Here is a 24168-nt window from a genome sequence, read left to right on the forward strand (position 1 = left end):
TAAAGCATTAAGAAATTAAGCACAACGTATAAACTTGAATAAGCCTGGTTTTCTCTAGCGACGCAAGCACAGTCGCAAGCGTAAATATATCTTTGACATTTTAGGCATAAGCGCAAGCACAAACAACAACTTTTTTTTCTCTTCTTGTGCTTGCGTTCGCGTTATGCCGTGTGAAAACGAAACACCGCATAAGTACAAGGAAATTTACGTTGTCTGCAAAATTAAAATACTCTTTCCAGATTGCACAGCGTCTGAGCATTTGAGCCTTGTAACTAGTAAACTTCATGTTCTTATCCTTGTTTTTAAGCTTATGTCGACGTTCGTTTTTACTTAAGACAAACTTGAACTACTTGTGCTTGCTTCGCTAGTGAACGCCAGGCTTAAGGGAGCAAGGATTGTTTACATCGAGGAATATGTACCATTCTGCTTTGATTTGAAAAATCATTGAAAAAGTAAGTTTTTAATGGACGTATGGACTTTGCGTTTAAATAACTATTTCACGTTTTTGCAATGCTAACAGTTAGTTTTTTTGAAAGAGCTTAGGTTTTCTCAATGATTAGATCGAAGATAAGCTAGACGTACTTAAGTTTTGTTAATGAGAGAGATGCCGATAAAAAGCACCATACTGATCTGGGTCCTCTTGTACGCGTGAAAATCCGGGCTACTGTTCTTATAAAATTCAGTTTTTCATTCTGTGAATGAAATAAGAGCCGTTAATGTTTAGTCAGTTCGAGGGAGTTTCTCGCGTTTAAGAGGATTAGTTTATTTGCAGTTTGTAATCTGCGAACTGGTGGGCATGCTCACTATGAAGATAACTCCGTTATAGCGAGCACCAAAAATTTTCGGTCAAATTATTATGCTTTATCGTTGCCCAAGAATAAGAAGAGGTTTAGGTAGAAACTGAATGGAATAGACCATTTGCATTATGACGTAAAAGCGCAAGGAATTCTGGTAGTTGTAGTTAGGTTCGCGGGAAATTTTGAATCGTCATCAAGCCCGCTAGCCCAAGAAAATCGTAATGGAAGTAAAGAAAATTACTCTCAACGAAGAGGACGTCCTGTGGCTTCATTTAAAGCGGAAAAAGCAACCTCTCAGTATAAAACCAAGTCCGTTAAAATGGAAAAAAAGTTATGCAAGAAATTTTATATTTGCTGAGTTGCGTTTTGTAGTGAAGTTTCAACGAGTGTTTCCTCCACTCGAGTCCGCGCGGTTATTTAATTAAATTCCTAAAACTTTTGCTTGCCAGGTATTTTCGAATAATATACGAAGACGCAATATTTTACCCTTTCTAAACATGGGGAAGTACAGTACATGATGTCTACACTCGTAAAAATCTTTGAGGCTAACCATTCGAGTCTCACAAGTAATCGTTCATTAACAAGATTATGGAAATAAAATTATATTTGCTCGCACGGCCCTCGCTCGGATTGAAACCACATCTGCTACTCCACGATTTGACATTTCCAGCACAAAAACAAGAAAACTTCTTTGTTAAAGAATATTGCAATTACAGTTCTAATTTGACGAAAACAGAAATACAATTTTAAGATAAAAACAAATATTAAATCTGTATTCACCTGTACAGGGTAGTTTGAAAATCCTTTATGATTGACCCTTCATGATTCATCGATGATCGGATGAAGCTCGATTGAACGAGGAAAATTATTTGACTTTTTTCTCTGTCTCGCTGTAAAAATAAATTAAACTGATCGTCCCGCCGAGCAATCATGATAAATGGTAAATTTTCTAAGCTTTTCAGTGAAGAATTAATTCACCTGCGATCGATGGAAGCGATCATTTGTTGAACGTCTAAAAATAGATGATGGACAAAGTCAATGGCTTGCCTTGCTTTCACTTGATTCCACACAAATTTAGTTATATCTTAGAGTAGACTCGTCCTTTCAAGCAATCTGTTTCCAGTGCGCGATGTTTTGACTAAAATTATTTACGAAGAGAAGTTGTCGGCCGCGATGAATGAATTTCTACCAAGTCAACTCCGCCACACAACGTACACTTACTTGAACACGAACAACATTTGACTGTCTTGGTTAAAACACAGAACTCAGTCAATTTTCATTCCAAAGCTATCATCCGGTTTTCTATATTTTTAACAGGGAACTGAAAAAATAAATGTATAAACAAATTTCGAAGCGACAAAGAGCGTAAACTTGGCAGCTCAACTTCAGATCAAAATAAAAGTCCTGGATGTCCACCTTCACGCTTGGCTGCCCTTAGCCAATCATAAGGCAGAAATGTTTTTTTTTTCCAGGAAACTTAACTAAAACTACCAGAAGTCTTTGCGCTTTTACGTCATAATGCAAATGGTCTATTCCTACGTTTTAGTAAGCAATGTGCGGAAGAAAAAAGTCCGAACTCAAGTAAAAAAATGTTTTGGCGTAAATAATCGTTTACGACTCCAAATTTTCGCTTGTAATGAGGTTTTATTGCTCACTGAAAAAAAAAAAACAGCAAAATAGAGCAGTTGGACAGCAAATCTTTTTTTGGTGTACACTTTTGCTGTGTAGTTTTACTCGCTGTTTTTTTTTTCACTTTTTGGTTGGTTATTTTTGCAGCTAGTAATTTGGGAAGCGTGTGCTTGAATAGTTTTTTTTTTCAAAACGTTGGAAATACAGATTGTTTGCCGGTCGAAATTAAAAGCATCAAAATCAATGTCACATTTAACTCCAGTAACAAAAACACGAAATTTGAAACGAACGATGTAATAGAGATCAGAATGTTTGTAAATGTACAACAAATGCAACCAAAGTGCTTTAAATGGTTGTTAGTAAAACGCGTAACGGCGTAATGGAGTGTTCTTAAATTTCTATACGACAAAAACCGAGGATGGTACCGTACTAAAACAGTTCTTTCATCCGCGTTTTTACTCGTTGTCCCTATTTTGATTCGCGCTGCGAGTTTTATTTGCAAAAAGCGTTGATTTAACTAACACCATAATCTCAATCTTCTTTTTGACCCCGGTATGGCTGAAAAAAAAAAAAAAAAAAAAACCGTCAAGTTACTCTGTTTTTTCCTTGCTCAGTAATCCTTGATCAGTAATCCTTGATCAGTAATCCTATTATCGTTGCTTAGTATTCCTTAGTTTTTGTAAGCGAAAAAGCAGTTGGACCTCAAGTAACTCTCGACGAGACCTAAAATGTTTTTGCCTAAATATTATGTTTGATTTTATGTGAGATTAAGCCTTCCCCGAAAGCAGAGATCTAATGTACGCGATAATGCCATTTTCGCGGGCCCTTTAATTTCTGGTTCGATCGCTTTCTCGTGAAAGTGGCGTACGGACGGAATAACATGGCCACCAAAAGTCTTTCAGCCCGCTGAGTTTACCAATTTTTGTTAGGTGTGAAGCTCCCGCGCCAGAGGCGCTGCGGGAGCTCTGATTTAGAGTCTTAGGAAACAGTTACATTATATAAACCATTTTATTGTTTATTCTTGATACCTTGCTGTTCTCGCAAAAAGTTTTGTTTAATTAGCTGATTCTCTGTATGCTTCTTTCGGATTATGGCATACAGTTGATGGTGGGAGAACGTTTATTATTGTTCTTCCTTGCAACTCGTTTGATGAATTTTAAATAAGTATCACTCATGTAGTCAAGTTATATATCAAGTTCCTTTTTGTATATTTTTGTATATTCAGCGTTATTAATTTTCTTCACCTGTAATTACTATTTTATGATATGGTATAAATAAATGCATGCTCTTAGCTATCAGTTCACGAGGTCATAAAATTAATATTCTCTAGTTACCAACTTCCAGAAGTAACTTCTTTATCTCTCTTTTCGTCAGCCGTTATTTTGCAAAAAAGCGAGCAAAGACAATATTTCTGTTTTAACTTGTCTATGACCAACTAACTAGTGGTTTTCTAGTCTCGATGCTCTTTTCTTGAGATATTGGAGTTCATCTCTTTCGCACAAAATATCATTGTACAAACAGTTGGTGTACGTTTTAAGTCTGCGCAATGTATCCGCAATGTTACTGGGATCCAACTCGACCTTTATTTCGTTGTCGTATTCGTCGAGCTCGTAGAATTGAGCGTTGACTTTTCTCCAGCTTCCAGTCAGCCGTGTTGTCCTCATGCGCTCCGTCTGGGACAGAAGTTTATTCAAGACAGGCGAGCTGCAACAGGCAGCTGTTTGGTCAATGTCGGTGGGAGAAAATCTGGTCTTCCCTTCCACTGTTGCAGTATTATCGTTCACGTTAGGCGGCTCTGTAAAATCGTCACCATCGTCCTCTTGATCGAAATAGAGTTCTTCTTCATAATCATCATCCTCGCAGTACAGATTTAAGTGACTGAGTCTCATTTGATCTCGGGTGTCTTCGAGCTCCTCGAACAGGTTTTCTTTCTCAACTTGGAGCCTAGCAACTTCATTTTCGGAAATCTGACGTTTTCGTTGCTCATCTTGAAGTTTTTGTTCCAGTAAAGCCACTTTGTCTTCGAGAGATACAAACTGTTGCCCATCCCTTCTCCGTCTGTTAAGCGAGCCATTAGATTTGTTTTGTTTAAGGCTTTCTTCGCTGCTCCATTTGGCATCTGACCCAAAACGATGTCCTTGATTTCCGTGCTTGTCCCTAACATTAACGTTCAATCTTCCCAGGGAAGCGCTCTTCCACAGTTTTTCAAGCGAACCTCTTTTAGTTTTTCTGCTAGAAAGAGCATCTATGTTGTCAACACTTCCAAACTTTCGCCACCCATCTTCGTGTTCCCATTCTAAATCGTCATTTCTCTTTAACAGTGGCTCGGAGGTTTGAATTCCTCCCTGCATTTGATCGAGAAGTGAAGAATTGCCTTCATCTCGACTTGATCCGTTTTCTATCTCCTCTCGAGGCGAATAGTCGATAATCTCGTTTTCATCGCTCGGAGCAGAGTCATAATCAGCGAACAGACCTGAACTACTGGAGTCACTGAAAATCATGGAGCTTCTTCTAATATCTTCAAGTTCCATTTTGGTATTTTTGTGTCGTTTCTGTTCTTCAATAAGGCTCAGCTTCAACGATTGTGTTTCATCCAGGTCGTTTTCCAGTTCTGCCAAGATACTGCTGATTTCTACAAATTTTAAAATGACAGTCAAGAATTATTACTGTTGCTAATTGGAATACAAGTCTAAAGTACTTAATACAAATTAAGGAATAGGTAAGCCCGCAGGTCTAAAGGAAAGAACAAGCATGATTTCTGTTGCAACATGAATCGAGATTCATTCGTCAATGAATGTATAAGACAAGCGAAAAGTTATTTTGAGAATAACTGCCAATTTCTCCCGCGCTCATTATCTAATCTTTATAGTCAATAAAGATACAAACACATAGCTGACACCATAGCGCATGAATATAACAATTACTGAACTGTTTCGTGTTGTCAGTTCTAATAGAGAGATTTTCGTATGACGTCAATACAATACAATACAATGTTTAATGTGGTCATTACACTTAGCCATGGTTTCGATGCGTCCCGCAGATATGGTTAGCAAAATCTGAGGGAACGCACCAGCTAGTTTACAGGTAAGCCACAATGAAAATAAAAATAAAAAAATAAAAAATAAATAAAAATAAAATAAAATAAAATAAAGTGAATAAAATTCTTCAAAGCTTTAAATATGTGCGACGCATTTCCTGACGCATTTCCTCTGAGCTTTCGGTATTGTTATATCCACCAGTTATTGTAAGGTTCAAACAAGGTTGGCACGTTTTCCCGCTAACAACATGCCTCATCTGGAGAGCCTTGTTCTTATTGCCCTATCAGAACGCTGAAATGGGTCTCAGAATATTTCCAGATTTTTTTAATTTTTTTTTTTTTATTAATTATTTGCAATCACAAAAAACAAACGACACATACAGTACAAAACACTAAAGCACTTAACTGAAAAATACAGCAGAATAAAAAAAGTAAGTAATCCTAATTACAATGGTTTAGATTCATTACCAAAATTACAAAAAGTTAGTCAGTCGAGGGGAGGGGAAATAACATTTTGAAAGTTATTTGGGTTTGCCATAGTTACATACATATACAAAATATACTTTATGTATGAGTACTTATATTTCCAGATTTTACTGCCATTCCTAAGTTCTCACAACTTTAATGAAATATTCCAGTGGGGGCATGTCATGAGATTGAAACACTTGATCATGTTGATCATCTCTCTTACAAAGAGATGTATGCGAATAACCGGCAGTAAATGTAATTTCAATGATGTACCCTCCCCAACCACTCCTGTCATGTGTCTCCTGCCACCCTCTCAATGCTACACCTGCGGTTTTCTACTTAAAATAATAATAATAATAATAAAAATAATATTTTAAGAGGAGACCTCCAATCACATAGGGGGTGGTTTTCAGGAGGGTCCTCTGAGAAAATAAATGTTAAGACGGAATCCACTAGGAAGTCGAGTAATATTTATTAAAGTTGGACAAAAATCAAGTACCAGAATAATTTAAATCCTATTTCGTTATTTCCTACCCTTAATAAAAGGTAAAGATGTAAGTAATTATCCGTGATAACACCAACAACAATTTCTTATCAGAGTCTGAGAAAATGAATTTCAAAGTTCACAAGGTATAGGCAAAATCTCACGTGTAGCCATTTTGTAAATTCGTCTTTAAGCGATTCAGTGGAATTCAGTGGAACTTCGAAATTTGTTTTCGAAGTTTGGTGTTGTTAGAAAACATTTCTTTTGATAAGATATTTGAAGCAGAAACAAAAACGTTTGCAATAAGGTGGAAATAATTTTGGTACAACAATTTCTTATCAGAGTCTGAGAAAATGATATTCAAAGTTCACAAACTATGGGCAAAAGCTCACATCTTTTAAGCGATTCAGTGGAATTCAGTGGAACTTCGAAATTGGTTTTCGATGTTTGGTGTTGTTAGAAAAGTTTTCTTTCGATAAGATATTTGAAGCAATAACACAAAAGCTTGCAATCAGGTGTAAACAGTTTTGGTACATAATTTTGTCCAATAACTTCTCGAAGTCCTAGCGGATTTCCTCTTAAACCTTAAAATACATTAAAATCTAAAATACTTGAATTTGGAAAGCTCTCTATTAGCTTGTTCTTTAAAGTTTTTGACTCCTCGCAGTCACTCTCTATGTCAACACGGAAGAACACGTGTACGCGAAAAGTGATTTAGAGAGAACAGTCTTGCTTGATTTGTTTGAATGGGGTTGAACCAAATTCAGCTGAGAATTGCTCACAGCCAAGAATTGGTGAAGATTTAACCATGATAGTTAAGAAATGACGCTTTTAAAATCGATAGCAAAAATCTGAGAATTGCAAAATTTGATGATAACTGAGAAATCATTCAAAACGGAAATTAACTAATAACTTAGATTCTAGCACTCCCACATCCAGACCCTACTAAAGATGATGTAAATGTTATAAATTCTTCCCTTTGACTTGCTGTTAAAACAAAACACCTTGAATTTATAGGATGAGCAGCAAAGAGTGGGTTTGCGTGTATACGTGAATGAGACAATTACGGCAGTATTCAATATATATTGAATACTGTATGAGCGGTCACTTACACGCAAGAAAACAGATCAATATTGATCTTAAAGCAGTTCATGATAAAGGCCTTTTGTTTACTTTAATATTCGCATGCTAGAAAACAAATCAATTAACTCTCTTAGTCCGAAACTCGAAAGGTTAAGTTGATCATTTTCTTTTCGATTCTTTATTCTCGACTGCCGTGTGATGGACTATCTATTTATCCTGTAAGAAGAAATTTAAAATTGATCATCTATTGCGGGTCATCTATTTTTAACACTGTATAATAAAAGAGTTCTGAGATCAGCGAGGCAATGAGTTTCTTTCGAGACCATATCGATAACTGGTAGTAAACACGAAAGAGGTATCCTGTTCTATCTATTTCAATATACAGCACTTGATGTAAACTACATGACTCTTGGGCAAGTCAGTTAAAGATTAACTGATTGATAAAACAAATCAAATTGATGACAACCTTTCTCCTCCATCGTAGTGAACAGGAAGGTCACGGAATCACTACAATTCATATAATCGCAAAAGAACAAAGGAAAACGATGGCAATTAAAAAGCCAGTAAAGGCTAAACGAGTTTCAAAACTCAAACAATATAAATGATAATGTAATATACCGGTATAGAAAACATTCTCCCACCTTCTTCATCGTACACATCATCTTCAAGTAATTCCCTCGCCAGGAAATCCTGTACTTTTGACTTCAACAAGGCCTGGAGAAAGTGCCTAAAGCCGTGCTCTCGTCTCTTCATAATATCAACAAAGACTGCCACTTGATTTTCCCTCGACGATTTAGTTTTCTCCTCGCGAATGCTTTCCACATCGTCTTCGTCTATTATGCCGACGTTTTGGAGGTGGCGTAACAGCTTGCTCGGCTCAAGGCATTGCTGAAGTCTCGGGAAATGTCGATCTATCACGGAGCAGTCTCTAGGATCCATGCTGCTGCGAATGGAAGTAATACACAGAGCGTTTATGAGGATAAATCTTCAACTTAGAGATCAACAATGTAATTATACACCGCGGTGTCGCAATCACGTGGGTCTTATGTGACCCAACCCGTCTGTCATGTCATGTCGTCAGTCACGCGCGCCACATCACGATGTTTCGTTGAACCGCGAAGGGAAGTGGGGAAGGGACAGGAACGGAGACGGGACGGAACTGCTGGTCGCCTAAACTTTGAAAACTAAATTCTTTTCGAAACTCAAAGCTTTGTTTCGAATTCAAATACAGAATATCAAACCAAGACAATGAAACAACCGTTTACGTGACGGATAATTATCGGAAGAGGAAGGTCTTCTGTGGTTTGCCGTCATGCTCGCGATTCGATTGGCCACAGCCCGCAAAAATTGCGTCACGCGATTGCGGTGGCCAGCAGCAGCTTCTTCGCATTTGTTACGCTCACGGCTACACTTTCACCTGCCCAGGCACAAAAATTTGTTTTTGTGCATATCAACTAGATCACGAGCGCGAGCCGAAATAAGGGATTTATCCTCAAAGTCAGGCAAAGTCCTAACACCCCGAAAGTAGCAAACCCTGAAAGTAGCGATAGAAAAGCGTTGCTAAAGCCGTTATTTTCGGGTCGTTCTGACGGAATATCTCGAAGGCGATACGATGTTTTATAAAAGCATTTTTATATCAGGGGGCTGAAGCCTACTATTTTCTAGGGGCCTGTTTACATGGAGGTGGGGGACTCCAGGTAGGTGAGGTAACTCGCCTAGCTAGATGGGGTAACCCTCCTGACCATAAAATTCATTCATTTTATCCGCCGCCGTTTTGTGTTGACTGTTAAGATTTCCACAAACGAGAAGGTATAATTTTGTCCTGTATTACACTTGAGGCTTCTGAGGCTAATGTATTTATCTTTTTCAGTGCATACGCTGCATTTGACTTCTTTTTCTTTTGATCTTGCAAAATCAGAAATATTGATTTCTCTTATTTACATTCTTTGTCGGATGAAGTCTAAATTGGCCAAGGGAAGACTCAGAGTAGGCTGGCGTGTTATCAGTCCTAACCACCCAAGATGTTGTGTAGCTTGATAACTAAAACCACAAAGCTAATACAGACTCGAGGTCACGTACTGATGCAACTTAAGAACTTAAGGTTATCTTCCATGTCAGTTCAATCAAGTGGCCAAAATAGAAATAACAGCATCGAGTTCCAGCTCAGCCTAAACTCCAAATTTCGACGTTCTTATAAAACAAAGCGAGTTTCTTAAATCTGTCAAAGAATAAGCTATACAGCCAGGAGAACAGTAAAGCACTCAATATTGACGCTTTCGGGGAAATTATTTGGGCACTTATTTAGTCAACACATAAGGACTAGACTAATCTCACGTTCTATATCGTCAACTTAATCCCAAAATTATTTTGCTGATAGAGTTGATAATTGTAAATTCCTGAAGCAAAATAACCGCAGGTAAAAGTCGTAAAAATACAAAAGATTTTCGAATAGTTAAGATTGAAACTAATCCAGTGAAGTCTTCTAGTAGTCTTCGCTTATGACGTTTGCTAAGGTTATACAACTTGAATGTAAAATTAACGAGCCACTACTTAGATTACTGTGTAGTAAAGGTATTATAAGGTGTTATGTCCGGCCTAGAGTGGATTGTGAACAACACGCTACCACTTCTAAAGGATTTGTTAAAGCTTGACATTTCACTGTGTGTTTTTGAAGAAAAAGTGCCACGAGAACGGCGGAAATAACGAGTCAATTTTTCGAGTGGTTTCTCTGAAGTCATGACGGAATTTCAGTCAACTAAACAGTAAAATGAAAACATAGAAAACCGAACCACTCACCTTATTAGCAGGGTGAATATCACTGATAGTTACGATCTTTTCTACGTGTCGACACGAAGGTTTAAAATGGGGAAGTCAGGGGAGCTTGCCGGTAACCGTCTAAGTTTTTCCATTCACGGCGAGACTTTACGACACACGTTCTGAGCGAGCAAGGCATCCGGCTGTGTGACCTATATATAAACAGGACTATTGTTACTCTCATCACTTAAAATTCCAAACGATTTTTGTTTACCAAGGATCACCGAAACAATGGAGCGGTTATTAAAGAGTGTGCGTTACGTGCCTTTCTTGCTAGACGTGAAAAAAAAAAGAACTTCCGTAAATAGAAAACATCACTTACCGATCACTTACACGTCAGAACGCCCAAGGCTAGATCGCTTTTAGATGTAAACAACTTTCAGACAGGGATAGAAAATGATTGCGGTTTTGGTCAGTGCGGAGTGAATTCTAATTAAAGGCTCAGAATATTGAGCAAGTACTTCAGTGATATTGAGGAACTTAGATCACGCTATTTGTGTTCGGATTCTTGCTAGAAATTTAAATGAAAATGACATGTTTGGCACCAACGTGGCGGATCAGCACAAAACCAAATGCAAATCATTTTAATTTATAACTTCCTTGTTCTTAAAACCTTTACCAATCATAATTATAATTTTATCATCTGACAAATTCTTGGTATTTTTTTCCTTGTTTAAGATTTCCCGCTTTAGTTGTGATCACAAGAAAAAAAATGATCAACATATTACCGTAACTCAGTTACATTAACAAACTCTCAAGAAGAACTTTACCAGAATCAGAAGTTTTCAGAAAAATTGAACTAAAGGTGAATTCAGGGCATCTGTCAATCTTAGTGTCTAGTTTGACCGTCTGTACTCCTTTACATCTTTCTGCAGAAAGAATCGATGCTTTTTAAAGAAATATTCTTTTTAACTGGTTTCGTTCTTATTCCGTTTAAATAACACCATTATATTGAAACTTTATTCAATATTCAGACCACTTTTGTATGTATGTAAGTAGGGTAAAACAATGAAATTGAAAACCGAATAAATAGCCATATATATCCTTTCAGAAAACAGCTCATGAAAGTGCAAACGACTGAAGAGAGATTAGCTATTTTTAATTTAAAACTCGCTCATATTTCAGCTTTAAGGATTGAATCAATCCCCTACAATTCCTTTTATTTCGACGGTTGCGTTTGGCTCAAGTTGGAAATAAGTAGCTCAAAATACAACAAGATTTATTCTTTTTTTATTCATTGGAGGACTTCAAAGATATGGCGCAAGACATAAGGAAATAAGGCATTCACATCAGTTGCACCACATGAAGCGGTTTTGTTTAAGAACTTTACCGAAACAGCGAAGCTGGGTAACAAAACGCCAGCCAGACGTGTTTCCTCTCGATCGAAACGCCAACAGAACTTCCGTAACTGGATAAAAAGCACCATTTTCGATACTTCACGTTATTTGTGTTCATTTGATTTTCTGTAATCACTAAAAAAGCTCGAAAGGTAATCACTGCTGGTGCGCAATGTTAACTTGCAAGGACCCTTAGGCACATTCTCGTCCCCAGAGGCCGCGATCCTTCTGGTCAGCACCAGGGTGCCTCTGGGGATGAGAATGCCTTAGGTAATACATTATCAAGTGGCAACTACAAAGAATGCAGAAAATAGTTGAAACAGTCCGGCCAATTTCCACGTACGTAAAATTTCAACAGAAACTGGTCACAGTTAATAGTGATTCAAGTTTTGTTCGCCAATCAAAAAGGTCATTTCGAAAAATCGTTAATTAAAGGAGCTACATCACGGACAACGCAACTTGAAAACTTTCCTTCAATTTATAACTACCGGTAATCAGAAAATAGGCTTAAAATACCGTGATATTGCTCCATTGAGGAACGTTTTTGGAGGTAGTGGGGGTCGGGGACTGGCTGAAAATGTCGGGTGTGTCAATGAAAGGTTACTCAAACTAACTACCTTTAAATGTCGTAATTATTTTATATTTTTACGTGGGAGCATGCCCTCGCTCCCTACTTTGTCATGCACCGAGAAGCATCAGCTAAACCCTACCAACAATTTAGTTGCAAACACATGACCGATTGGACTACAGGCCACTTTTCGGAAACGTTTTATTTACTTTACAAGAAATATTAAAATTTCCCTTGACTTAGGCTATCTAACAGCTATTATTATCTACAAAAATATATAATAAAATTCTCACTAAATGAGTTTAAAGTGCCTTAAAAAAGTTAAATGTTCCAGACGTTTCGGGCTTAGCCCTTCATCAGTGGAAAGTCAGGATTTCAGTATCATTATCTACATCTAACGTTTTAAATTAAAACATTCGTTACTAACGTTTTTTACTCAGCAAACATCGAAACTTATCAAGATTAGAACCAAAGTTATTTAAACGGTTACACAAGTTAAAATTGCTTATATGTGCATCAGTAATAAAAAGATAACACACTCCAGGTCCGTTTCCAGAGAGCTGACTTAAAAGTATTGTGTAGTTAACTTTGCATCACCTGTTATGGCTGCTTTTCACTAGCGACGGAGTTGTAGTCGGAGTCATATATTCGGACCCGTAACAGCGCTTACAACCTTGTGAAAATCTGAAATGGCAGTCGTAAGCGCAGTCATATGCACTACGGATTCGGAGTCAAAAGAGTCAAAGCGATTCCATTTTCTCCTATTCCATTTATGACTCCATCCTTTTGATCCAGTGAAAATTAGATTGACAGAGTTGCAAGGAAAAGCGGCTGAATAAATTCCAAATTTCCGCCAGCTATATTTGAGCTTTATATCACGGTAAAGTTATATTTTCATGCTGTGGAAGTACTCGGAGGGCCTGAAAGCAGGCATTGGTGATTGGTTTGTTCTACCGCTTTTCCTTGCAACTCTGTCAATCTAATTTTCACTGGATGAAAGCTGACCTTTATGCCAGCATTACATCCAAGTTTAAAGATTGCCTAAAGAGACTAAACATTTTAAGTCAACTTTAAATCACATTTACACACGGTAGTGTAAAGGTCGGTTTAACCACCTTTAACAACATTAAATTGATGGTGTTAAGTTAAATAACCGACTTTACACCAGATTTAACCACCTTTAATTTAATGTAAATCCCAATTTTCATGCTGTCGGTTCCTTTCTGCTTGCAACTCCGTCAATCTAGTTTTCACTGGATCATAAGTGATGGAGTCACAAGCAAAATTAGAAACTCTGCTTACGACTCAGTTGGTTTGATTTTCACTAGATCGTAACGCTCCGCGCTTCTGATTACGACTCCGACTCCGTCGCTAATGAAAGATGTCTTCAATCATGTCGCCTAGTCAATGATTTTATCTTGTCAATCCAACGTACAAGAACTGGTCTTACCTGACTGAGCGGCATGACCAAAGAAAAAACAAGTCCGCATCACAATTCGTACAAAATACAACATTCAACAATTTTGAGCTCGCATTAGAACCTTATAACCAGTGCCAAGCGAAGAAAAAGTTGTGAACCCAATAGGTCTTTCCTAAAAATACCATAATACTCTTCAACATGTAGGTTTGGCCTCGCATGGACGTAACACTTATTTCATTTCTTTGTTTCTAGAACAGAATACATGTAGCCAGCGTCCGTCTGAGTCTCGCGTGTTCTATAATGAATAAACCTAACAGCTACGCACATTTTGTGTTAAAAATTGTTGCATGGTGCGTGCAGCTAGCACCAAGAACAAAGGGTAATGGATACACATACCTCCTGAATACGAAGCTTAACCTGAACTTGGAAAAAACTGCGAATGATTACATCTGATTGGTCTGATTTGTGTTCACCTCTATACTGATTGTTAGACCATATGCATGCAGGTTGCAGGAGCAAAATACGATCTAATAATAGAATTTAGTTTATGATCGATAGCCTGTCAATAGGAAAGTTCCCAATACTACTAACTATAGACCAGTTGAGTGTCGAAAGTAATTCGAATTTGCCTTAGCTTAACGTTTGCATTACCACCTTCTGTGATTGACCCAGAAGTAAAACCAAGACCAATCATGACCCGCACACACGCGTTCTCCAGGGCTCCGCGCTGGCTAAAAATGTATTTGCTTCGAGTTTTGAGATTTGTACTTTGTGATTGGCCAGTATAAAAACTGCTCTATACCTTACCTAAAAACTAAACATTCTCAGGCTAACCAAATTGCTATGAAACCTTAAAATTGTAACTCGGTTATAATACTCGAACTTAAAACTAATGAAATGGACCATCCCCTTAATTAATAATCTGCTTATTGACCAAAAATGTAGTCTCCATACTTATAATACATGTCAAAGTTTTAGATTAAAATGCCAAACGAAAATCTGTTGACAGCCAGAAATGTGGCACTTTTCCAAGTTGAACAACTACCGTAAACATTATTTTTAATAAGGCAGTGTTCAAAACACCATGTCCCTTCTACTTTGTACTAAATTGTTCCGACTTGGTTTAAAGTTCTGCAAATGATACCTGATATATATCCTGTCCTTTTACTGGCTGTTTATGTTTCAGCTGACACCTCAGTGACATTTGCTTGGTTATTATTGTCGTCACTTTTCTGAACTTCAAGCAGTTCCTTCTGCAGCATGCGCAGCTTCTTGTTTATTTCTGCCAACCGGGCCAGCAATAACTTGGTAGACATCTTCGCATCCCTGATGTTGTTGACGATTTCAACTTTATAGTGAAATTTCACGACTGATCCCCCTTTAAAGCGTGTGATGTTGTAACTGACAGCTGAACTTGCTCTGTGTTCTTCGTTTCCAGCATCTGCTCTCGTGTCTTGCACGGTGTTGATCCATGCCCGCTTTGGAGTGCTTGTAATAAAGGTGCCTGTCTCGTCAAAGGGAGCAGATTCACGCCTGTCATTCTGGGACTCGTTTTCCTTGGGTGTATCACGTGCGGTGATCTTCTCTGCTTCCTTGTTCTTCTTGACAGTCTCGCTTTCCTGCGTTGGCCTTTCTTCAATTTTGGACTCGAGTTTTAGAAATTCCTTTATTTGTTCTTCAATTTGATTCCCATCCTTTTTGTCGGTTGTTAGCACCACCGGTTCTTCTTCATCTGCTATGGGGCCATTGTGACTCTCATTATGAATCTGGTCTTCTTCCTTGTCAGGATAACTTAGTGCCATCGCTTCTTCATTCACTGGAGCTTCCTGCTTTTCCTGTTCTTCTTCCGTGTTGTTCGCTTTCCTCTGAACAAAAGTCGGTATGAGTAGTTCCTCTTTTGATGGGTCTTCCGCCTGTCCTTCTCCGTGTATCTTTTCTTCCTTCTTTAGTGTTTCGCTCTTGATCAAAAGTGCCGGTTCTGACTCTGTGACTGGTTCTTCATTGAATGTAATCTCGCTCATTAATACGTCCTCCCTTCTTTCTTTAGAGGCCAGTGTAATGGGTTCTTCTTGAACTTGTTGCTCCTCTCTGATTTCTTGTTGCGTCTTGTTCTCATACGATAAGACTATCGCCTCTTCGTCTATCGGAGGCAGCTCTTGAGAAGTACTTTGCACTGCACCTTTTCTTTCTCGGTAGGTCGAGATGATTGGTTCTTCCACGTCCATATTGCGTTGTGTTCCATATTCTGTTTCTTCGTTCACTTCACTCAAACCTTTGTTGTTGAGAGCTTCTGTTGATATCACAGTATCAACGCTATCATCTTCAGAGCTTGTTATCTCTCGATCTTGTTCTATCTTGACGTCTTCCAAAGACACTTCATATTTATGCTCGGGTTCTGGTTCAATAACGTGATCCTTCTCGTGTGTAGAGACGTTTTCTTCAATTGCCAGTCGTGCACTTTCTTCCTTGTTTTCCTCTGCTTTGTTATGCTGTTCTTCATTTACTTCTGCGTTCTTAGTAACTTCATTTGAGGTGACAGATGACTGTAATTTAAATTCGAACGTTTGCACTTCTGACGCTACAGGAGTTTGTTCCTGGACGCTCACTGATTCCACCTTCAAGGTGTCTTTTGCCAATTTCTCGTTTATTTCGTCTTGTTTTGTCGAAGAATCTTCTTTTTGTGTCTGTTCTGTGCCAGCTTTCTTGGTGTCTTTATCTTCTGTCAAATCTGAGTGAGCTGCACTGACAATCTTTACTTCCGAAGACGTTTCGATCACTAAAGCTTCTTCTTCCCGAGGCATTTCTATCTCGCTACTTTCATCAACTTCGGCACTTGACGTTGGGACTTCGGAAACCGTTGACACTTCGGCACGTGTTGTTGACATTTCGACTTTTGTCGTTGACACTTCGGCACTTGTCGTTGGCACTTCGGTAATTGTTGTTGACACTTCAGCACTTGTCGTTGACATTTCGGTAATCGTTGTTGACACCTCGCCACTCGCTGTCGACCCCTCGAGCGAAAATTCACTTCCACGGCTCTCAAAATCAGCTGAATCGCCGCTTTGTCTCTTCAAGCTGTCCGAAGAGCCATGTTTCGAGTTTCTTTTGTCGCTTTTAGATTTTCTTCCACTGAGCCTGAAAATTCCAAACTTCTTCGACTTTGGCGAAGAATCCTCCTTATCACCTTCTTCAATCTCAACGCTGTTGTCATTCACAGAGTCGTTGTCTAGATCTTTCGAGTCTCTTTTCTTGCTTTTCTCTTTCTTCTCTTTCTTTTCTTTCTTGCTTTCTAAAAATAGTGCATACGTAACGAAGGATGCATTAATACAACTCTTTTATTTGGTCAGTGAAAGAACTGAGAAAGTTAAAGAATAGCCCGTCACCACCTCTTTGCCTCGCAGGCGAGACAAAGAAAATTAAAAAGATCCAATAAAATGATACATTTTAGGGGTGCTTTCTACTGTATTTCCATTTTTCCCAATTCGTATCACATCACGTCATTAAGTTTTCTGGACGCCATTTTCTTATTGGATGTACAGCCAAATTCCTAGAAAATGATAAACAACCAGTACGGATATAAAACGAGCTAGGTCAAGGTATTTCAAGTAGTTCTGTTTATTTTCGTTAATTGTGAGCTCTAATCTTCAAATTGGCAGAGCAACAGTCTTCATTCGTTCAAACAGCACGTCGAAAGACCATATCGGCGAATGGATGTAGAAAAAAAAGCTATACACGGAACAATGAAAGCCGTCTTTGCAATAATGCAGTTGAAGTAGACCTAAATTGCGTGGCCTAGCTCATTTTACCCTTTAAGTTCAAAGAGTGACCAACATCAAATTTCTCCACACAATATTAATACTTCATCATTAGAAAAGGTTATAAGAATTTACAAATCAGATCACCAAACGGAATTTGCTTTGCTCATTTAACAAATTCTCCCAACAAGTACTATGAGCAAATGTATGAAGATCAGTCAGGAGAATTTGTATGTGGATTAAGGGTAACGGTTTTCAAATTCAGTGAATAAATTTTGTCAAAAAGGTTTTCTTACGAGATCGATTGTAATTCGAAACAATAGCCACCTTAATTTGAAAACGAAAGACGCTTAGCTACCTTATATCGCCACTCAAATTATATTAGACAAGCTTTAATTGTGTGCAGTAGGTAAATATTTACGTAAGTTGATAATTTAATTAAAAATAAAAATGCTTGAGTGCTTTGAACACTATTGACGTCACGTACTTGTACTCAGTAGTCACGAAATATTTGGCAGTTTGTTATTATGGAAATAACAAACGAACATCTTTTCGCGCACTGTGCTAGTTAAAAGAAAAAAAAATATTTTTTGATTAAATCGTTGTGAAAATCTTTCAATATTCTTCAACTCCATTTTTCGCGAGTTGTGCGACCCTGCACGTGGTAAAGAATTTTCGAAATATTTTGACGAAGATTTACATGGATTTAGTCCTCATATAGACAACTATCCTGCTCGAAACTCAGTTCTAATATAACTCTTCTGTTGAGTTCTGCTCTGAGATCAAGCTATTCTACAAGAAATTTTGCTCAGATATTTAAGTCATTCTGCTCTGAATTTAAGTTTTTCTGCTTGCCTCAACTGCTTGGCAACTAGTTTGTTCGTATTCAACACGGCAAAAAGTAGCTTTAATTCGCCCTCGTTTATAGCACAATTTTGTGTGAATAATGCCGCTGTCTGGGGTTCGTTATCGGTGTTTTCTTTCCTACCGGTGAACTTCAAAATGGTTTTTTTCTGCATCTGTTAGAATTGTCATTTATCGTTTATCATTTGGCATTTTATTGTTATTAATCTATTTCAACTATCGTAATTATGGAGCTTTTGTTTATTTATCAACTGCTTCAATTCTGCCGGAGAATTCTACTCGCTGCCTCAAACGGCCAAAATTGGCCTTTTCTGTTCGAAATTTGCGGGCAGAATTCATTTAAGTCCTAACGATATTCATTGTTCATTTTTCTGTTCTATTCATTATTCTTATTGACTGAAACCACCAACATTCATTTAAGCAGTACTGTCTATTTCTCGATCTTAAAACAAGCAAATTGCTGGTAAAGAAACCAATGTCTTACCTTTCTTCGTTTTTTCCTTCTTTTTCGTCTTGGTCTGCAACGAGTCTGAAGAGCCTTTAGCGTCTTTTGAGCTCATTTTCTTAGCTACTTGGTAATTTAGGTCCGCCTGTCGAGACAATATCCGAAAAGAGGTAAGTGTTATAAGGGCCAAAATCACGCACTCTTTATATATGAGCCTCAATGCCAAGCACTGACGCGCATGGCCGTGGAAACCAAAAAAAAAAAAAAATAAAACATGCGTTTAAAAGCAGACACTAGATATCAAGGGGGGTGAATTATCATGTATCACAGTAAAAGAAGTAGAAAAATACTATGGCACCTTAAAAGCAGAACTTTCCTTTTTCAAAAAGCACATTGAAAGATAACAATTTTCTGGGTGGGGCGGGGGAGCTTTGATTTTTTTTTTTGCAAGTGCCGCTGCTCAAGTATTTCGCAGGCGAATAGTCCCACGGTTGTTAGCTTTTGCACAGTATATCACTGTTCATGTTGTTGAGATTCAGAATGTTGCAGTGTTATATCAGTCCGATGGCCACAATAAAGTGAATACTTCACTTTTACAATTTCATCATACATGACCTTTGGCACGACAGCAAGTAGTTTGAAATTAAAATTCACAAACTCGACATCCATGGGGGAGTCCAATGTGGCAGGGGCAGGGATGCTCGTCGTCTTTTCGAGATGGAACGCTCAATGTAATGTTTTTGCCTATTAAAATTTCTCTTCAGGTTGCACGGAAAGGATTAGTTTAAAAAAACCCATCGAACTGTGTTAATGGTTTACGACAATCGGTCATGAAAATTTCGTATAGAAGCTTATAGAGACGCAAGTATTTGATGACAACATAAGAGTCGTCATTTAAATATGTCTGTCTATTTTAGAGTGGTGGGTTTTTGGGGTCAAATTCAGCTAAGTCACGTCCAGATTGGTCTCCTTGAGAAGATTAAGTCACGTTTTCTAAAGAGAATCCTTGAAGATTCACCTAAAACTTTAATTTTAGAGCTTCCCGAGATTTGAGTCTGAACTAGGGTTCTAGATTTTGCTTTTTGATAGACTGTGGAAATAGAAATATATCAATATTTAAGCAGAGCAGTAACCCCAGCTGGGGTTATCGTATTTGATAAAGCGCTCTTATATTTCGTCTGGAAAAGGGTATGGAGAAAAAAAAACACAAATATTATCATATGTTTCAATTAGGGAACCAAATTCCAAGATGAACCAAGTGGTACTCCCTTGGGCCGCTATTTACAAATCGACGTTTTTTTTTAACCAAACCGCGGACTTTGGGCATCCCTAACGTATGCAACCGATTTGAAAGCACCTTCTGCATACAACAGCCTTCAACGAAAACTCCAAAATCACATTCTTTGTGGTATTGGGCACTAATATTCCCCTCCCCACCCCGTGTCCTATCAAATCTCCATCTACTTTCTACCAGTCACGCTGAAATGTTTTCGACCTTGAGTATTTTTTTTATTAATTTAATAGCGGAAATATTTCGGGACCTTTGAGTTTCTCATTGTTTAGATTCGGTATCGAGTTTAAGAACGGATAGGTCAAGAAGGCATATATCAAAGACGCTTTATGGTTTGAGTGCTTTCGACCACAACTGTCTGTCCGTACATGTTTAGTTACACTGTGTGACTGGTTGCTAAGTTTCACAGGAACTGAAATAATTGGAAACGCTTTATAAAATATTGATCTGATTGAAGCCCATTTGAAGGCAAAAAGGAGCCTGTCAGTCGCATACAAAATGTGTTTACAAGTATATACTGTCAACAGAGCGTTTGCTTTTGTCTGATTTTTACATTCCGTTCGCTTGATTACATGCATACAAATATTATGTTCACAGTAGGATACAGTTTGGCGTCCACGCTAAATCAGGCACACCAGCGTAATCAAGTGATATTCCCTAATGCTTCAACATTATAATACACACAGAAAACTTACCTTGAAGATGTACTGACTCGATAGTTATCGCAAACCAGCAAACAGGTCAAATAGAACGCAGATGGCGAGCTCTCTTCCTTATCCTTAAAAGCGTGCAGGAAGATTCAGTTGCAGATCATATTCCTAAGTATAACGCGTCTGTACGACAAATATCGACAGAATCTCTTTCTGTTTCGTTGAACTGAATGCTGGAATGGTTTCTTGTCAACGAAGCCCGCCTTGGATCGCCTGTAATTACACCAGCGCCCGCTTGTAAGGCTCAGTGAAATGACGCGAAGTGTCACAGCTTAGGGCCGGATCAAATAACATATCACAATAAAGTCATCAGTGGGTGCGTGCTCATTTCGCGCGTTCGCCTGATCCGGCATCGTCTAGACTGTTCAACAGCAAAACATTTAGATAAAGGCTGACCAATCAAGCATGCAGTAAGCGGCAGGTGGGCTAAATAGGTAATCAGTAGGGGTCAATAATAATTAAAATTGTGAACGGTTCAATTTAAAGTACAATGCAGCTTTAGAGCTTTACCGTTCCTCCAGCGAAATTCGTTCGTTAGTAATCTGCTTGAGTCAATGGCCAAGGGATTGAGCACGGCTTAAAACAAAACCTAAACATAACAAGACCTTCAACTTCTGAAAGGGATAGCACTCTCTACAGGAACAACTGACTTTGAATAGCGGGCGGAATGCAAATTTGTGCTGTTGGCCTGTCATGGGGCGTAAGAAAACAGCATATAATTTGCCATACCGTAAAATTCCGGTTATTAAACTTGAGCAAAATTTTTGAGTGGGCGTGTAACGGAAAGGGGTTTGTCGAGAAAAACTTTACTTAAGACTCCACTTAAAACTTATAGTAATTTTAACTTTGAAGCTAACTTTGAAGTTGCGGGATGTTCAGCGAAAATCTAGGTAAGAAAACTGAAGGAATAGTTGGGGATGGGGCTTATATCCGAGGGGTTCATAAGCGGAATAATTTTCTTCGACTGGGTACCCCTGGCGAAGTTTTGTAGTCTTTTCTTGCTCCGGGAATGTCGCCGCTGGGGGATTTAGTAGGAATTGAGCCTGGAATTCATGGAAATTATGGTTACTTCGCATGCCGCGCTCTACACAAAAGGCCAAGCTGAAAGCGTTTGTCGTACAAGCTATTGTACCTAATTGCAAATTTGGCCAGGTGGTGTTTTTGCATCCTCGTTCCCAAAGCCCACGATCCTTCTTGTCTCGTCTGCTCGATCCCTGGCGCAGACCAGAAGGTTCGTGGGCTCTGGTAACGACGATAGTGTTTTTGTTTAAAACTATCAGATTGGTCGTACCGGGTCGCAATTTCGCACAGCGTGAGTTTACTTCACTGACTACATTTTCGATAAGGGGACCACGAGCTTGCGTGTGTCGGTATGTAATTAAAGAGAACACTAAAAACATCACACAAACATTTTTAGCTGATAATTTTAATGGACACATAAATGGACAGCAGTCAGAGGACAAAACAATTTATCTTCTATCTGGGCGAAGAACTTTCAACCTTAAATTTTGCATTATGTCGTAAAATGCTGAAGAAAATGGGAACCTTCGTTACGGAACATTTCTTTGGCAAAATGGTAGATGTCAGTTAATTTGAAAAAAACAATCTTTTGCTATCGTAAAGCTAGTTGTATGTGTTCTTCATCTGCGTTGCTCTTACAATTATAGCCCTGAAATAATACAAGATTGTGTTCCAAGTTATGTTTAATTTTACAGGGTAATTTCCTCTTTTTGCCAAAAAGCTTTCGTAAGTCAAACTGATTTTTTGAAATTCTGGCTACAGCTCGTCTATGACAACTGTCCGTTTATAAGTAGTACAATGTATTCGAGTTCTGTCTGCAAAAGAGTGAGTCAAGTTTAACACCATTTCTTGATGATGTCAGTCAGTGGTCTACATCCGGAGGAGGCAGGACATGTCACGCATAAGCCAGTGCGTTAAATTTTCCCAAATGTCCCTGTTACAACTTGAATGCAGTAACAGCACTTAACATTTAATAGTATCGAACACAGGAAAAAAACTGGAAGCAACAACCATTAGTTTTTCGTTTTGCCTTCCTATCAGGTTCCTCTTTGACTGTGATCTCACTCTCAAACAAGTCTTCCCTTCTTTCTTTGCTGATGGTTTCTTTTTGAACGCTTTGTTTCTCTCTATCCTTACTGAGTAACGGCAACAGTTCATTCTGAGCTGCCTGGTCTTCAAGGTCTTTCTCCGGTTTGTCGCCCTTTCTCTGTAGGTGTGTCGGTGGTAGCAGTTGCTCTGCTGAAGGCTCTTCCCCATGAGCTTCTTCATGTATCTTATCTTTCTTATTCATCTTCTCGTTCTTTATCAAAGGTTCAGATTCTGTCTCAGTCAGAAGTTCTTCTTGCGTTGCGATCTCGTTCTGAAACACGTCTTCCCTTTTTTCTCTGTGGATAGGCTCTTCTTGAACTGGTTGTTCATCCCTGATGATCTCTTTTTGCAGCCTGTTCTCATACGCTAAAACTGAGGTGTCTTCGTCTATCGGAGGAAGTTCTTGAACAGCAGCTTGCAGTGGCCATGGACCTGTCCCCTTCTGGTATGTCGCGATGCTGGGTTCTTCCATCCGGGTTCTTAATATGTTTATCTCGTCCTGAAACACGTCTTCCCTTCTTTCTCTAACGATAGGTTCCTCTTGAACTGGTTGTTCATCTCTGACGACTTCTTCTTGCAGCTTGGCCTCGTACGCTAAAACTATCTCATCTTCGTCTATCGGGGGCAGTTCTTGAAGAGCATCTTGCAGCGGCCCTTTTTCCTCCTTGTATGTCGCGATGATGGGTTCTTCCACATCTAATTTGCTTCGTACTCCAATTCCTTTCTTTTCTTCTTCAGTCATTTCCTTTACACCTCTGGTGCTGAGGGCCTCTGTTGATATAATTGTATCAACGCTGTCATCTTTGGAGCTTCCAACCTCTCGATCTCGCTCCTTTTTGATATTTTCCAAAGAGACTTCATATTTACGCTCAGATTCTGGTGCTAAAACCTGACCCTTCTTCTCGTGTGTAGAGACATTTTCTTCAATAACCAGCTTTGTATTCTTGTTCTTGTTTCCCTCTTGCCCTTTATGTTGTTCTTCTTTTACCTCTTCGTCTATTTTAGCTTTACTCGAGATGGCAGATGTCTGTAGTTTGGATGCGAATGTCGGAACCTCTGATTCAACAGGAGTTTGCTTCTGGAGGCTCACTGAAGAATCGTCATCTACCGTACCATCTGTGTTCGTGTTACTTGAGGGTTTGGCTATCTCACTGCTTTCCTCCACTTCAGCAATTGTCGTTGGCACTTCGGTTGTTGTTGTCGACACTTCGTCACTTGTCGTTGACACTTTGACACTAGTCGTTGGCACTTCGGTTGTTGTTGTCGACACTTCGTCACTTGTCGTTGACACTTCGACACTAGTCGTTGGCACCTCGGTAATTGTTGCTCGTCCTTGTCGTTGACACTTTGACACTAG

The 24168-nt window shown here is 38.7% G+C and overlaps 3 protein-coding genes across 4 annotated transcripts in view; all 3 read right to left on the reverse strand.

Annotated features, from left to right (window-relative positions):
• Positions 1 to 3451: 3451 nt before the first annotated feature.
• On the reverse strand, positions 3452 to 10405 carry LOC144653865 (uncharacterized). Its single transcript, XM_078513983.1, has 3 exons — positions 10295 to 10405; positions 8140 to 8441; positions 3452 to 5058 (listed from the first exon to the last, which is right to left on the reverse strand). Exons 2-3 carry the CDS (start codon positions 8435 to 8437, stop codon positions 3866 to 3868), a joined length of 1491 nt encoding a protein of 496 aa, XP_078370109.1. The 5' UTR covers positions 8438 to 8441; positions 10295 to 10405; the 3' UTR covers positions 3452 to 3865.
• Positions 10406 to 12459: 2054 nt separating this feature from the next.
• Positions 12460 to 21315, reverse strand: LOC144653841 (uncharacterized). Its single transcript, XM_078513948.1, has 3 exons — positions 20688 to 21315; positions 18741 to 18846; positions 12460 to 16926 (listed from the first exon to the last, which is right to left on the reverse strand). The coding sequence occupies exons 2-3, from the start codon at positions 18814 to 18816 to the stop codon at positions 14813 to 14815; spliced, it is 2190 nt and encodes a 729-aa protein (XP_078370074.1). The 5' UTR covers positions 18817 to 18846; positions 20688 to 21315; the 3' UTR covers positions 12460 to 14812.
• A 797-nt stretch (positions 21316 to 22112) lies between these two features.
• Positions 22113 to 24168, reverse strand: part of LOC144653837 (uncharacterized) — a 37621-nt gene continuing 35565 nt past the window's right edge. For both annotated transcript variants that reach the window (XM_078513941.1, XM_078513940.1), the window contains exon 4: positions 22113 to 24123. In XM_078513941.1, the coding sequence (XP_078370067.1) occupies positions 22693 to 24123 (1431 nt within the window). In that variant the 3' untranslated portion in view covers positions 22113 to 22692. The remainder of the gene's footprint in view (positions 24124 to 24168) is intronic.

The sequence above is a fragment of the Oculina patagonica genome, chromosome 5 (assembly GCF_052425735.1).
Source record: "Oculina patagonica isolate OP01 chromosome 5, crgOcupat, whole genome shotgun sequence".
Lineage (NCBI taxonomy): Eukaryota > Metazoa > Cnidaria > Anthozoa > Scleractinia > Oculinidae > Oculina > Oculina patagonica.